This window comes from Urtica dioica, chromosome 3, assembly GCF_054948205.1.
Source record: "Urtica dioica subsp. dioica isolate 48M chromosome 3, U.dioica_male_clone48M_v1_H2, whole genome shotgun sequence".
Taxonomy (NCBI): Eukaryota; Viridiplantae; Streptophyta; class Magnoliopsida; order Rosales; family Urticaceae; genus Urtica; species Urtica dioica.
The window spans coordinates 31574960-31588544 of record NC_142758.1 but is presented as its reverse complement, the minus strand read 5'-3'; the positions used below and the strand labels follow the sequence as shown (position 1 = coordinate 31588544).

Genomic DNA, 13585 nt, shown 5'->3' with positions numbered 1-13585 from the left:
TCTTTTTCTATTTTTTTTCCATGGTGATGAGTTGTGACATATCTCTACGTCAAAGCATTAATGGCTAAGCAAAGAAATCTTATGTATTTGCAAGCTAATAATTACTCTATTTCCCTCTTACTTTCCATCACAAATCATTTTTTTTCTCTCTTATACATGTTGCAAATAAATCCTTTCAATTCATTCACAACATTTTACACCCACAATAGTTGAAATAATCCATAGAAATTTAATAATATAATTTTCTCATTCATCCTAAACATATTTAAGATCTTTTGGAATTAATTTCTCACCTTGAGACATTTAATTAATTATCGAGAACTAACCGAAAACCTTTGTTCGGTAACTCAATTTATTCGAGACGAACTCAAAACTTATCTCGATATTATTCCAAAACTTACTTTGACTTAACTATTCTTAATTTCCAACTCTCGCTTCATTTATCGTCCTTTGGAGAAATTTTCTAATGCAACAATTAATAGTCAACTCGAAAATCTCTTATACTTTCCTTAAATAGCCACATATGAGGATCGTGGAAATCATATTATTACATGTTACCTAACAGAAAATAGTGAATAACTTAATTCGATTATAAATAAATTTTATTAAGTTACCACAAAATCTCTCGCGATTCAAATATATTAAGAAACCAAATATCCGAGAATATTTCACCAAATAATATCAAAACAGGAAACAAGATATTTCCTGTATTATTCACGCGGGAGGAAAGTGACGATAGTAACCCGAATCTTGAACAGGTTCTTACAATTTGTTTTACATAACTTAAACAAGATTGTTTTGCCAAACTAAACCATGCCAAACAAGTATTTTTGTAACTTCTCAATACATTATATTCTATTTTTTTTAAGGAATTATATTCTATTCCTTAAGATGTTAAAAAAGCAAACCAAAGAGAATAATTACTTTTCCATTCAACTCTATTCTATATTTCTATTCATCATTCTTATTCCTATCCCATTCCTATTTTACTCATCTAACCAAACGTGCTCTTAGTTCTTGGAATCCCCAGTAGAAAGTTTCTAATAGAAACTAAAAATCGGTTCCGCTTCCGCTCTCAGTTCTTGATAAGCAAGCCCAAGAAAAATATATATACGTTTTCCATTTATGCATGTGTCTGGCAACTGAAAATTAAACCAGAAATATTGATCAGTAATGACTAATTACAATCTCCCGGGACCACTTTTTGGTTCCTACTCTTTCATTAATGTTTTCTGTGGAAAAGAAGAAATGGATGATCTTCATGGTAGCATGAAAAACCTTGTGGAAGTTGCTATTGCTTTTAGAATTGTTCAAAAGCTTTTCAAAGGTAAATCAAGAGGTTTTTTTTGTTTTTTTGTTTTTTTTTTGCTTTAAGAATTAATATTAAGCTTGAGTTAGGCTTCTTTCTATTTTGACTTTACAACAGTATCGGAACTGGGTCTTTATTGTAGCTCTGAAACGTTTTTTTTGGGTTCGTTGTTATTATAACTTGTTAAGCTTTTTTGTATTTTTTTTAGCATGAATGCATGTTAAGTCATACATAATAAAAGAATATATTTACTCAGTACTATCATAAAACATTATGGATGCATGGAATTAGCTATATATATTGATTAGGATTGTGAAAAAGCTACGCAAGTGTTAACAAAAAAGCTTGAATTTGGCTTCTCCGTTTTTTTACTGGGATTTTAATGATAGTTCATGACTATTTTTTTTTATAGCATTTCTGAAAAGAAATTCATTTGGTTAAATTCTGCGTACTTATATGAACGGTATATAAAACTTTTAAAAACAGATAAATAATGAACTATATTATCAATTGAAGTAACATACTCATATATTCATAAAAGCCTATATGTGTATATATACATTATTATGTAAACATAAACAGTATCTAGGTGGGGGCCAGGGTGGGCCAATGCCCCCCTCAATTTTTGAAAATTATTTTTTTAACCCCAAATTTTTATATTTTTTATAATTTTACTCTTAAATTTTATTAATAATTATGTTTTTGACCCAAATTTGTAAGTTTTTTTTCAATAATGCCCCTCCTAAAAAATATTTCTCAAATTTGCCCCCCTTTGATTGAAATCCTGGATCCGTCACTGAACATAAATCACATGTTACGCATAACTTTTTGTACGTAGTTCCGATATGCATTAGACTTGTTTCTTTTGTTGGATTTTTCTGGATGCTTTAGTTAATAATTTCTTAAGCTATTTCTCGTTGTTTTTTTCTTTTTAATTTATAATATTATTTATTTTTCTATTCAGTGTGGAAGAGCATCAGGGAGCCTGTTAGCATTGTTGTAGCATCTCCGTACCTTTCTCAGGTTGTTGAAACACAGGAGAAACTCGAAGACAAGTACGAGAATTTCCATGGGTTTTCGGTGAAAGTGACGTCGCTTGAAGAACTAGAGATTCATGAAGGGGATATAGTAATACTATCAACAGTGAGATCGAATTCAAATTCTTCGATTGTGTTGCCTTCAGATAATCACAGCGTTAGTATAGATTCCATAAGAGCCAGGTAAAAAATGTTTTTAGATATATATTTCTTTTAACGGCCTAAATATCTAAGTCTTATGTTATTTTAGTTTCGCCGTTAACCGTTAATACTTGTCTTTATCTTGTCACCAATTTCATAACATTTTCCCACTTTCCATCAAAATACTAAATGGTGAAAGGAAAAAATAGATATAAACATTGTTGACATAAATGGTGGCATTTTAGGACAAATTAGTGTTTTGGTGAAAATTGAGAAAATTGTTTGAAACTGGTGACAAATGGGACAATTTCTCTATCTTTAAACGAAATTACATGTGTCGACTTCATATCCAACAAACATTAATTATTTTCTTTTGAAAAATTAAACATTAATAATAATATAATTTCATAAATAATAATTCTGATTAAAAGTAAAAGAAAAAAAAATCTCTAAAATATTTTCCACAAACCTGCTCTGGGAAAAAAAGAAAGAAGGAATCACCCCCGTGAAGTTGTTCTTCCACAGCCCCAGCGAGTCCAACTCACCAGATAGAAGGTTGGCGTGGAGGTAAAGAGTGTCCAGAGACTTCAAGTCGCCGCGGAATTTGGCCATCCAATTCACAGTTGGAAAGATCGATGTGAACTAGGGACGCCATGTTCCCGAGCTCCAGCGGAATGCCACCATCATAGACGTTGTAAAGCTTTCTCAAGTTGGACAACTTTCCAAGCAAGAGCGGGATTTTTTTTAGGGAACCACTATGTATCTCAAAATTAATACAGTACTATTAATGGTATACGTCGCTGGCGTTCCCTCATCCACTTCCACGCCAACAAACGGTTCTTCAGATCCTTCAAAGCCTCGATTCTTTTCACGCGACGGGCCGGGCCCGGCTCAATCCATTCTCCCGGAGAAGCCCATCAGCTTAGACTTCCTCCCGGAGAGCTGGGAAGCCGCCGAGATCCGAGCCTCCTCCGGCGACCTCTTTCTCATCTAAATCGCAAAGCCTCACCGATAATTACTACGTATGTAATCCCATCACCAGAGGCTACTGGACAACATTCCCGCCGATCCTGCGATTCTCTCACTTCGGCCGAGAGAGCGTAATCCATCCCCGTGGCTTCGGCCTCGTCTCCCAGCTCGGGAAGAAGAACTTCGTGGCGGTGATTCTCAATGGCTCATGCTTCGTGCCTGCAAGTCTTTCCCAGAACAGGTTTGGAAAGACATTTGAAACTGCCTTAGGAATGCTAATGTGACGATCGGATATGATTACCAAGTCGTCACGATCACCCATACACTCTTTGAGCTTAGAAAGAAACCACTCCCATGATGAATCGTTCTCCGAATTAACGATACCTAATCCAAGTGGGAATATGTGATTATCGCCATCCAAGGCAGAAGCAAGAAGCATTTGATCTCCAAATTTACTTTTAAGAAATGAGCCATCTATGGAAAAAAACGGGACGACAATACTTCCAGCCGGCTATGGATGCACCAAATGAAATGAAGAAGTACAAAAACTCTCCGCTTGGTTTGATCTGTAAATCAGTAAATGTTCCTGTGTTGACAAAAAGTAGGTAAAATAATTACAATATCTCTGTAAAAGAGAAAACAGTTTCTGTTTAGCATTGTTGTTTCAGTTAATTAATTAACTAATGAAGAACAGTAGGTTAATTAATTTACTGAGCCTGAATGATGTCAAATGGTTTACCTGGATTCCTTTCCTTCATCATCTTTGCAACAAGAGGAAGCAAAGAATATGACTCCTCGGGACAGCCTCTTATTTCTTTAAGAGAAAGTTGTCGAGATTTCCATGCCTTGTAATAAGAAATTTCGACTTTTCCCTTAACCAACATGGTTGAAATCACATCTTTCGGAGTAACATGACTAGCACTCCTATTCAATAACTCTGTTTTGATGCATTGACTGACCAAGGAAGAGGTAGCTTGAACATGACGATTAGAAAAGACTTCCATCCTATGATCCATAGAGTGCAGACTAGTGTACTTGCGTACAGTCCAAAAATGACAATTCTTGGAAGACACCGCGTTCATCATCCATGGGCAAGAAGGTGCACAACATATCAAATTGAAACGAGTACTTGAAGATCTAAGGACTTTGTACTCGAAATGATGTGTAATAGCATATAATTGCATGACCATAATCATATACTCCTTAGACAAGACAATATCATTCTCTTTGATATCAAATGACGTAGAGAAGTTGTCAAAGTTGATATCATCAATGATCGAAACCTGTTTTCCGATATCAACGGTATCAATTGAAGATCCACTGCCGGAAGAATCGTAAAGAATTAACCCAGCCGCGTTTTCTAAGCAAAAATTGAAACAAAAACAGTTATACAACTACAAAGAAACCTATATGGTTTTAGTTAATCAAATTTACTCAAACGATTAATTAAATTAAATGAAAACCTTGTAATTCATCGGATGCACTTCGAGAATGAGATTGTGATGCCATTAACGTTAGTGTACTGAAAAATATGAACACTGAAGATTTAATAAACACAAATATACAAACAAATACTAAACGAACAAAAGACACAAATAAGAAATCAGTAAATTAAATTAACTCATCCGGTTAATTAATAAACGATTCGTCCCTAAAATAAAATAAATGCTTGATTTGTCTAAGAACGATGATGAATCAACAATAGGATTGACAGAACACACCGAAATTGAATAAACGAAACATCAATAGAGAATTTTTTGTAATTGCTGTATCAAATACAAAACCACAAAAAAAAAAAAAAAAAAACGGCGACTTACCAGGAAATTTAGAGAAGATCGTTCGTTATGCAATGATGATGATGATGATCGCAAAAGCTTGTTTGATTGGGAAAATCTCGGAGACAAAAGCCTGTTTGATCGCAAACCACAAAAAGCAAAAAACAAAAATTCAGAGAACACCAAGCTTGTTTGAGCGTGAACGATCTTGCGATGATGATAAGAATCAGGAAATTCAGAGAAGATCGTTCGTTACCAGGACAAACGATCTTGCCACGATGATGATGATCGTAAAAGCTGGTTTGATGGTTGGATTCTGGACAGAGAACGCCCAGCTTGTTTGTTTGAGCGTGAATTTGTTTGTTTGAGCTTGTTTGAGCGAATGTATATAGTGAATGGTATAATTGTCAGCTGATAAAAAATGGGCTATTTGCTTAATTAAATGGAAATTGGGCTATTCCCCTAATAAGAAGTGTAAGGTGGGCTAGTGACAACAAATTTCACTTATATTATTATTAATGTTTAATTTTTTTTAAAGAAAAATAATTAATGTTTGTTGAATATGAGGCCGACACGTGTAATTCCGTCCAATGATAAAATACTAGCAACGGAACAACTAAAACAAGACATTAAATATTTATGCTGCTGAAAAAAAAAAGATATCTAAGTGTATCAAAATGAAAACAATAAGTAATTATGCCCGCCATTTCCTCCGTATTAAATAAGTTTCGATTTGGCAACTAAGCAAATGCTATATGAATTATAGGCAATGTCTTTGGATTCTCGGAAATGAAAAAGGGTTGTCGCAAAGTGATGATTTTGCATGGAAATCCATTGTACAAGACGCCAAGGATAAAAAATGTTATCATAATGTTGACGAGGACAAAGACTTGTTCAGATTCGTCGTTGAAGTGAAGAATGATCTTGACCAGTTGGAAGCCTCGCTCGATTCCGACAATTTGCTTTTCAAAAACGCGACGTGGAAGGTATCGGTCATATAATTAGTTGACTTCTTTCGAAATGTTATTATATAAATATCATTGTAATTACTCTCGTGCGCGCAGGTTCTATTCAGCGATGACTTTAGAACGTCGTTCGAAAAGATCGAATTGCATCATAAGAAGAAGTTGGTCATTAACCTCTTGATGAGGCTCGCAACCGGTTGGAGACCAAAGACGACGAACAATGATGTGCCGTGTAATCGATCGAAGCATGTTGTGAAACAAATTAAGGTTAAAGATAGGTTTGTTATCGTCTCGGTCGATGTGGTTACAGAAGAAAATCACTACCAAGTTTTGAGGGTCTGGGATATTGTTCCAGAGTGTGACGTGCCTAAAATAGCAGACCGCCTTGATTCTCTGTTTTTTATGTACACTGATGAGTTTCTTGGTCTTTGCAAGGCTAATAAGAGAATAGAAGGGTATGTTGTCTATAATCACTGTTTTTATTATGTTTTAATTTTATTTTTGTAGAAATAACATGTTCTTATTGTTTTCTCTTTCTCCAGGGATTTGGAGATCCCAATGACGTGGAATGGCTCACATAAGGTCGTTCGCCTTAAGCATTTATCTCATAATAAGAGAAATTTATCTTCGGATTCGAAGTTGAGTGAGAGTTTGTTGCTTGCGAAGTTCTATCAAATATCATCTCAAATGGCGACCCATTTGCTCTGCGGAAATGATGGCAGGGAAGTTGAACTGCCGTTTGAGCTGACGAAGGAAGAAATGGACGTCGTTCGTTCCGAGAGAAGCTCATTTGTTCTCGGGAGATCTGGAACGGGAAAAACAACGGTAATCAGCCGAAAAATATTTCAGCGAGAGCAAATGCATCGCATAGCTTCGAAAGGTTTCCACGAACTTGACGGTCAAAGTTCTGATGACGAAAAGACTGATGAAGACGAGAACAAGGACGATGTTTTTCTTCGTCAGATATTTGTGTCGCTTAATCCCAAACTTTGTCTTGCTGTTAAAAAAAGTGTTTCTGGCTTGAAAAGGTTAATTTGTCAATGCTCTTTATGCATGTAGGTAGATGTTCAATAAATATATTTTGTTGGTGTTTAATTTAACTCTTTCCATTTGGATTTACAGATTTTCTTTTGGTGACAATTCAGAGAACAATCAGTCTGAAATTCTGTTGGGATATTGTGTCGGCAATGTGTCGCAAAATTTCGACGACGTTCCGGACTCTTTTGCTGGCTTACCTCGCGAATCATACCCGCTTGTTGTGCCGTATCACAAGTTTCTGATAATGCTTGACGGAACTATGGGTGGTTCATTCTTCAACAGATTCAATCAAGTAGAAAACGACTACGATTTCAGTACAAGGACGAGATCGGAGGCATTGGAAGCTTTTATGCAAAAGGAGGTCGATTTCGGAAAATTCCACCACTCTTACTGGCCTCAGTTTCCAAAGAAGCTGACAAAGAACATTCAGTCATTAACGGCTTTCACAGAAATAGTGTCCCACATCAAAGGTGGGTTACGAGCTTGGGATGCTTACGAAGGTAAAATTAGTCGTAAGGATTATGTTTCGATGTCTGAGAACCGTATATCGACCTTGGACAAGAGTCAAAGAGAAAATCTTTACGACATTTTCCAGCAATATGAAAGGAAAAAGGAGAAGAACGGCGAATATGATTGGGACGATCTAGTCATGGATCTCCATCGTCGTTTGGGCGAGAAAGAACATGGCGCTTTCGATTTTGATTTTGTATACGTTGATGAAGTTCAGGACTTAACCATGGTCCAAATTGCGCTTTTTAAACACGTGTGCAAAAATGTGGACGGAGGTTTTGTTTTTGCCGGTGACACAGCACAGACCATTGGAAAAGGAGTTCACTTCAGATTTGAGGACATACGTCATCTCTTCTATGAGGAATTTGTTTTGAAATCGAGTGGCGAGGCATTAATGCATGGGAAAGGAGAAAAGGGTCTAATCCCGAAGATTTCACATTTGAGCCAGAGTTTTCGTTCGCACGCGGGAATTTTAAATTTAGCTCAGAGTGTCATCGACATTGTTCACCATTTCTTTCCACTGTCCATTGATTTTCTTAACCCTGAGACTAGTCTTATTCCCGGGGAAACTCCAGTCTTGGTTGAACGTGTAAAAAAGAATGAGTTTGCTTCGATGCTCAGTACGACCAGTTTAGGACCTGACCAGGTAATATTGGTCAGAGATGAGAGTAGTAAGAAAGAACTTTCGAGTTATTCTGGGAATCGTAACATTGTTCTTACGCTATCCGAATGCAAGGATCTTGAATTTCGGGTGAGAATAGCTAATTCTTTGTTTTTATTTTATTTTATCTATACAAGTGTGTGTAATATGCGGTTTTATTTTCTCATGCTCTATTGTTTCCTAAACTAGTTTTCTTTTCTTTGTCACAGGGTGTCTTCCTCTACAATTTTCTCTCTTTGTCATATGAAAAAGATCTATGGAATGTCATATACACATATATGAAGGAGAAAAATCTTTTCTGCAATAATTATCGGCCTTCGCCGAGTTTCGACATTGCAAAACATAGACTGCTGTGTTTGGAGCTGAAGCAATTGTACGTTGCCATAACTCGTACGAAACAAGAGCTGTGGATTTTAGAGACCGCTGAAGGTGACGGGACATCTCAACAGATATGCGAGTATTGGAAGACAATGAAACTCGTCGAAGTTCAGCGCTTCGATCCTTCATTGTTTAAAGACGCTCATGCTTCAAGTTCAAGCACTGTTCATGACTGGATGTCTACTGGCTTTAAGGTCTTGCGGTCCATTAAATTACTCTTCGGTTTCAGTTTAAATTATATAGAATTTTCCTGTGCTGATAAATTCAATTAAACCCTGAATATATTGTGTGCAGTTTTTTAATGAGAAAAACTTCGATGCGGCAAAGATCTGCTTTCGAAGATCAGGAGATGCGAAGATGGAGAGCTGGGCCGAGGCGGCCGGCCTTCGAGCTGAAGCGTGGCAGATTCGCGGTTTTGAGTATGATACGTCCAATGTGAATCTCACCAAGGCTGCTAATATTTTTTTGTCAATTAAAAAATATCATGAAGCTGCACAATGCTTCTACGAATCTGAGCAATACGCGTTAGCAGGTACAAATTTGTTATAAAATACATCATTTTCTGGGTTTTTTTGTTAGTGCAAAAAAAAAAAAAAAAAACTTTTAAAAGGTTTATTTTTATTTTTTCATATGTACATTATTTTTCGTGGCTTTTGTATTGTGCAACTTTACATTGTACTAACTATTATGTGAGTGATGATTTTCGTCACCGAGCTAATTTCTTGAGTGAACTAACTAATGATTGTGTTGCATTTTTGTCATTTTCAAAAAATAAAAGAAAACAAAGAAATTCTAACTACGAAGCAACTTAAAACATATATATTAACTTTGATAAGTTATTTATAATATGATTATAGTTTTATGGAAACAAAGTCTTACCCTAAAGGTAAACATGGTTTTAACCTTAACTAGTACTGCTTTAAGGGTTAGAATATAATTTATTCGGTTTCTTTTGTATCACTACCGTGTTAATTCAGTAGGAAAATACTTTTAAGTTTTCTACAAGAAAATCCTAAGTGAAGTGTTAAAAAAAATGAAAAAAATTAAATGAAACGAATAGTTTGAGTATAATTATGCTAACAACATCAACATAAGGGTTTGGCGGTAATGGCGATTCTTGGGACCGTATCAAGGGGTAGTCTCTCTCAACCCATTATGCGAGGGCCTCGTTTATTTTGGTTGTGTTTTAACTCGCACACCACGGTTTTTAGAAAATTACGTGGGCGCAAAATTACCTTTCTGTCATTACTTTTAGTACAAAAGTCCTCGTATCTCATTTTACAGTGTAAAATTAGTTTATGGACAATTTTTTGTTAGACAAAATACGATAACATAGGATCATTTTCTTTCGAGTAGTGATTATTATTTAATGCTACAATTCTTTTTTTTTTAAATAACTTTGCGTAGGTGAGATCTACATGGAAAATTTTGGGGAGTCTAAGCTTTAGAAAGCGGGAGAGTGTTTTACTCGAGCAGGATTGTATAAGCGTGCCGCTACTGAGTATGCCACGGCCAACTTATTCTCTCAATGTTTGAATGTTTGTCTCCGCGGGAAACTGCACAGCCAGGGACTTGAGTATATTACTTGCTGGAGAAGGCACTCAACGGCGATCAATAATATGGAAACAGACGAGCCTCATATCGAGGCTGCTAACCAAAAGCTTTTGATGGCTTCTGCGCACGATTGCAAAATGCGCGGTGACATGGCTGCGATGATGGAGTTTGTTCGTAGATTCTGTTCTGAAGACTCGATGAGGCGGTTTTTGAAGGCCGAAGGCTGCTACAATGAGCTTCTAGGCTTGGAAATCGGATTCAAGAATTACGCAAGCGCCGCGAAGATTGCAAAGCAGTTCGGAGACACTCTTCTTGAGGTTGAGATGTTGGAAAAGGGCGGGGATTTCATGGAGGCCTCGTCACGTCTGTTGTTCCATGTCTTGGCAAGCAATAAAGGGTTGCCTTTTAGTCGTTTTCGAGGAAAGAATAAGTATTTGGATAAAGCTGAGAAGTTGGCGGACAAAGTGTCGAGGGACTTCTTTTTCAAGCGCAGAACTGAAATCCGTTGTCTCATCGATGAAAATCTTTGGCTCTCTGATTGGGAAAGAACTTGGAAGGACTCCGAGAGACACCAAAGTGTATTTGGTCAAATTTTATGTGCTCGGAAAATTTTAGATATTCATTTTGAATCTGCGAGTTCAGGTTACTCGTTGAGCTCTGCTCGAAATCAAGTGTCTGTTGAGGCGCTGCTTCTCTACTGGAATGATTGGAAGGAGAAGATCAGAAAGGTGCTTCACTATCTAAGCCATCTGGATCAATTCGACGAATATGCAAACTTTTGCCTAAGCTATATGGGTGTAACGGTCACAAAGCGTTTCGGAAACAAGAAACCCGTCTATCTCGTACACAATATCGAAGCACATTGGTTAAAAAATTTAAATAACTGGCATCTCAATCGGGATGAGAGAATATCCTACTGCGAAAGCAATCATTTCCTGTATGCTGCAAGAAGTTATTGGAACTCAGAAATGGCTTCCGTCACAAGGAAGGTACAGAAAAGTCTCCAAGATTTTTACGAGCACCTCCCGGAAAAAAAATCGCTGCGCATTCATATATATGGACCGGCAACCAATCTTTCACTTCAGATGCACTGTCATCATATGTTACTTCGTGACTACATCGAGCTGCCATCTGAGGGCTTTTTTCGGTTTATAATAAATGCTTTGGAATGGAGAGACCAGTTTCATTCTAACATGCCAGTTGGGGGAAAGAAGGAGTTCAAGAGAATGTTGGAAGAAAGAATTCATGCGGTGGCTCGCTTGGAGAATAGTGATCTGACTTTTCGGGAACTTGGAAACACGGCGATGGCGGTGTTGGATGTGTCTCAGCGGCTTACAGATGAAATGCATAATCTCATTTTTGGGAGGTTTAGCAGCAATTCGGAGTGGAAACACTGCGTTAAGGTATTATTATCTGAATCTGGATTAGATCGTTCTGTGGTTCGAAGCTTCCACGATACTCTACAACGCACTTGTTATTCCGATCGCCTGGGAAAGAGCGACTACGTGTCATTAAACCGCTTTGTGTATCTGATTGAGCGAGTGTTGATCATGACTTTCTATCTGAGAGGGCAATTTTTTTCGACTAAGTCATGTTTTCTCGACTTTCTAATCCACCTTAATTGGAACGAGAACGTCATAGTCAAAGACCAAATCGAAGCTAATTGGAAAAAACAGTTCATCGGTTCCCTTGAAATCACCACAGCCATTATTTACGAGCTTCTTTGTAACGAAGACGATGCCATTGTTTGGATCAAGAATTCCAATCTCAACTCAGATTTCCATTCTCTTATAGTGCTGCGGTTATTTCTCGCCCTGGTATTGATCTGTATGAACACCAAGAGATTCCACAATTTGCTATTCAGGCTGCTGAGCAATGCGAACATTGCTTCAAAGCTTCCTCGAGAATTCCGTGACATGATTTCGGAACTGAAACCGGGAAATTTGGAGAAAGAGGTGCGTATCGTGGCTAACGCCTTTGCGAGTATTGGGAACCCTCTGGTGGCAGCAAGGAGTTCATCAGGGAAATGTGATGGCGTCCAGTTTGAAATTCCAGATGCCATATTCATCGACCTCGAAGCCCACAGAGGAAGAGACAACTTGGTCGGAATTTTGTTCAAGTAATCCACTTATGTAATCTGTAGTTTGTTGTAATCATTACGCTATGGTCTCTTTCATTCGTTTCTTTCACTAACTACTTGCCACTCATGATATTTTTGATGAAATAGCGCCGTTTAAATATTTCAGAGGTAAGACTTGCACCTTTGAGTCAGAAGTTTGACCGATGAAATTTTCAAAAGAATATCCTTGATTACTACTACTAAATAAGTTGTGATAAAGAGGCAGAAAAAAAAATTTATATATATGAAAATATCATTACTCTCGGTTGTGAATAATTATGTATCAATAACTAGAAGGAAAAGCAGGCAAGGTCATGTGAGATTGTTAGACTTAAGACGTAATATAACGTGCAGTAATACATCTATTTTAATGTGTTAATGAAGTGGCTATTAGCGTATGAGATGACGTGTATAGGAAGGTACTCTCGTATACACGAGGAAGAGCAAAGAATAAGCTACAGTCGTCAGCTTATCTTATTTATATGCTTAAACTAATCATGTAATGCCGTGTGGCAAGTTAGTTAGAAGTTGTTACAACAACCAGTCATAGTATATAGCATGTACTGATAACGAAATTCATCAATGAGAATATTCTTTTCAGTTCTCAAATTCATTCTTTGATCTAGAGTTCTCTCTGAAGAGATTCTAATATTGTATCAGAGCTTTCATCGCCGGCAATGGAAAATTCCTCGTCGGCAACGATCGGATCTTCGTCCACAAGATCAGGACCAATCGCTTTCTCGCATTCGCTATCAATCAAACTCACGCAAGACAATTTTCTTCTATGGAGTCATCAGATCGTGGCCGCCATTAGAGGTCACAAGCTTCTTCGATTCATCAAGAGTTCGACGAAGCCTCCGAAGTATCTTTCAGAGTCAGATCGGCACATTAAGGTGACGAATCCTGATTTTCTGGAACACGAACAGCAAGATCAATTACTACTTTCATGGCTTCTCTCATCTATGTCCGAAAATCTCCTCACAAGGATGATTGGCTGCAATGAATCACACCAAGTCTGGTCCAAACTGGAACAATATTTCACTGTTACTACGAAGGCACGAATCAAACAGCTCCGTGGTGATCTTGCTGCAACCAAGAAAGGATCGAAGTCAATGAATGACTATTGTTG

General features: G+C 37.2%; 2 protein-coding genes across 2 annotated transcripts; both read left to right on the top strand.

Moving 5' to 3' along the window:
• Nucleotides 1–1173: 1173 nt before the first annotated feature.
• On the top strand, nt 1174–10231 carry LOC149402568 (uncharacterized). Its single transcript, XM_089608438.1, has 10 exons — nt 1174–1327; nt 2274–2529; nt 3530–3697; nt 5998–6217; nt 6296–6651; nt 6739–7224; nt 7319–8495; nt 8615–8977; nt 9078–9315; nt 10191–10231. Exons 1-10 carry the CDS (start codon nt 1174–1176, stop codon nt 10229–10231), a joined length of 3459 nt encoding a protein of 1152 aa, XP_089464564.1.
• On the top strand, nt 8620–12592 carry LOC149402567 (uncharacterized). Its single transcript, XM_089610124.1, has 3 exons — nt 8620–8977; nt 9078–9315; nt 10191–12592. The coding sequence occupies exon 3, from the start codon at nt 10403–10405 to the stop codon at nt 12458–12460; it is 2058 nt and encodes a 685-aa protein (XP_089466250.1). The 5' UTR covers nt 8620–8977; nt 9078–9315; nt 10191–10402; the 3' UTR covers nt 12461–12592.
• Nucleotides 12593–13585: the final 993 nt, after the last annotated feature.

What these genes read in the sequence shown, in the direction of transcription:
- LOC149402567 (XM_089610124.1), top strand. Translation starts at nt 10,403, where the DNA reads ATGGAAACAGACGAGCCTCATATCGAGGCTGCTAACCAAAAGCTTTTG.
- LOC149402568 (XM_089608438.1), top strand. Translation starts at nt 1,174, where the DNA reads ATGACTAATTACAATCTCCCGGGACCACTTTTTGGTTCCTACTCTTTC. An exon ending in TCAAAAACGCGACGTGGAAG is followed by an intron (nt 6,218 to 6,295) that starts GTATCGGTCATA and finishes TCGTGCGCGCAG; the next exon opens with GTTCTATTCAGCGATGACTT. An exon ending in GCAAGGATCTTGAATTTCGG is followed by an intron (nt 8,496 to 8,614) that starts GTGAGAATAGCT and finishes TCTTTGTCACAG; the next exon opens with GGTGTCTTCCTCTACAATTT.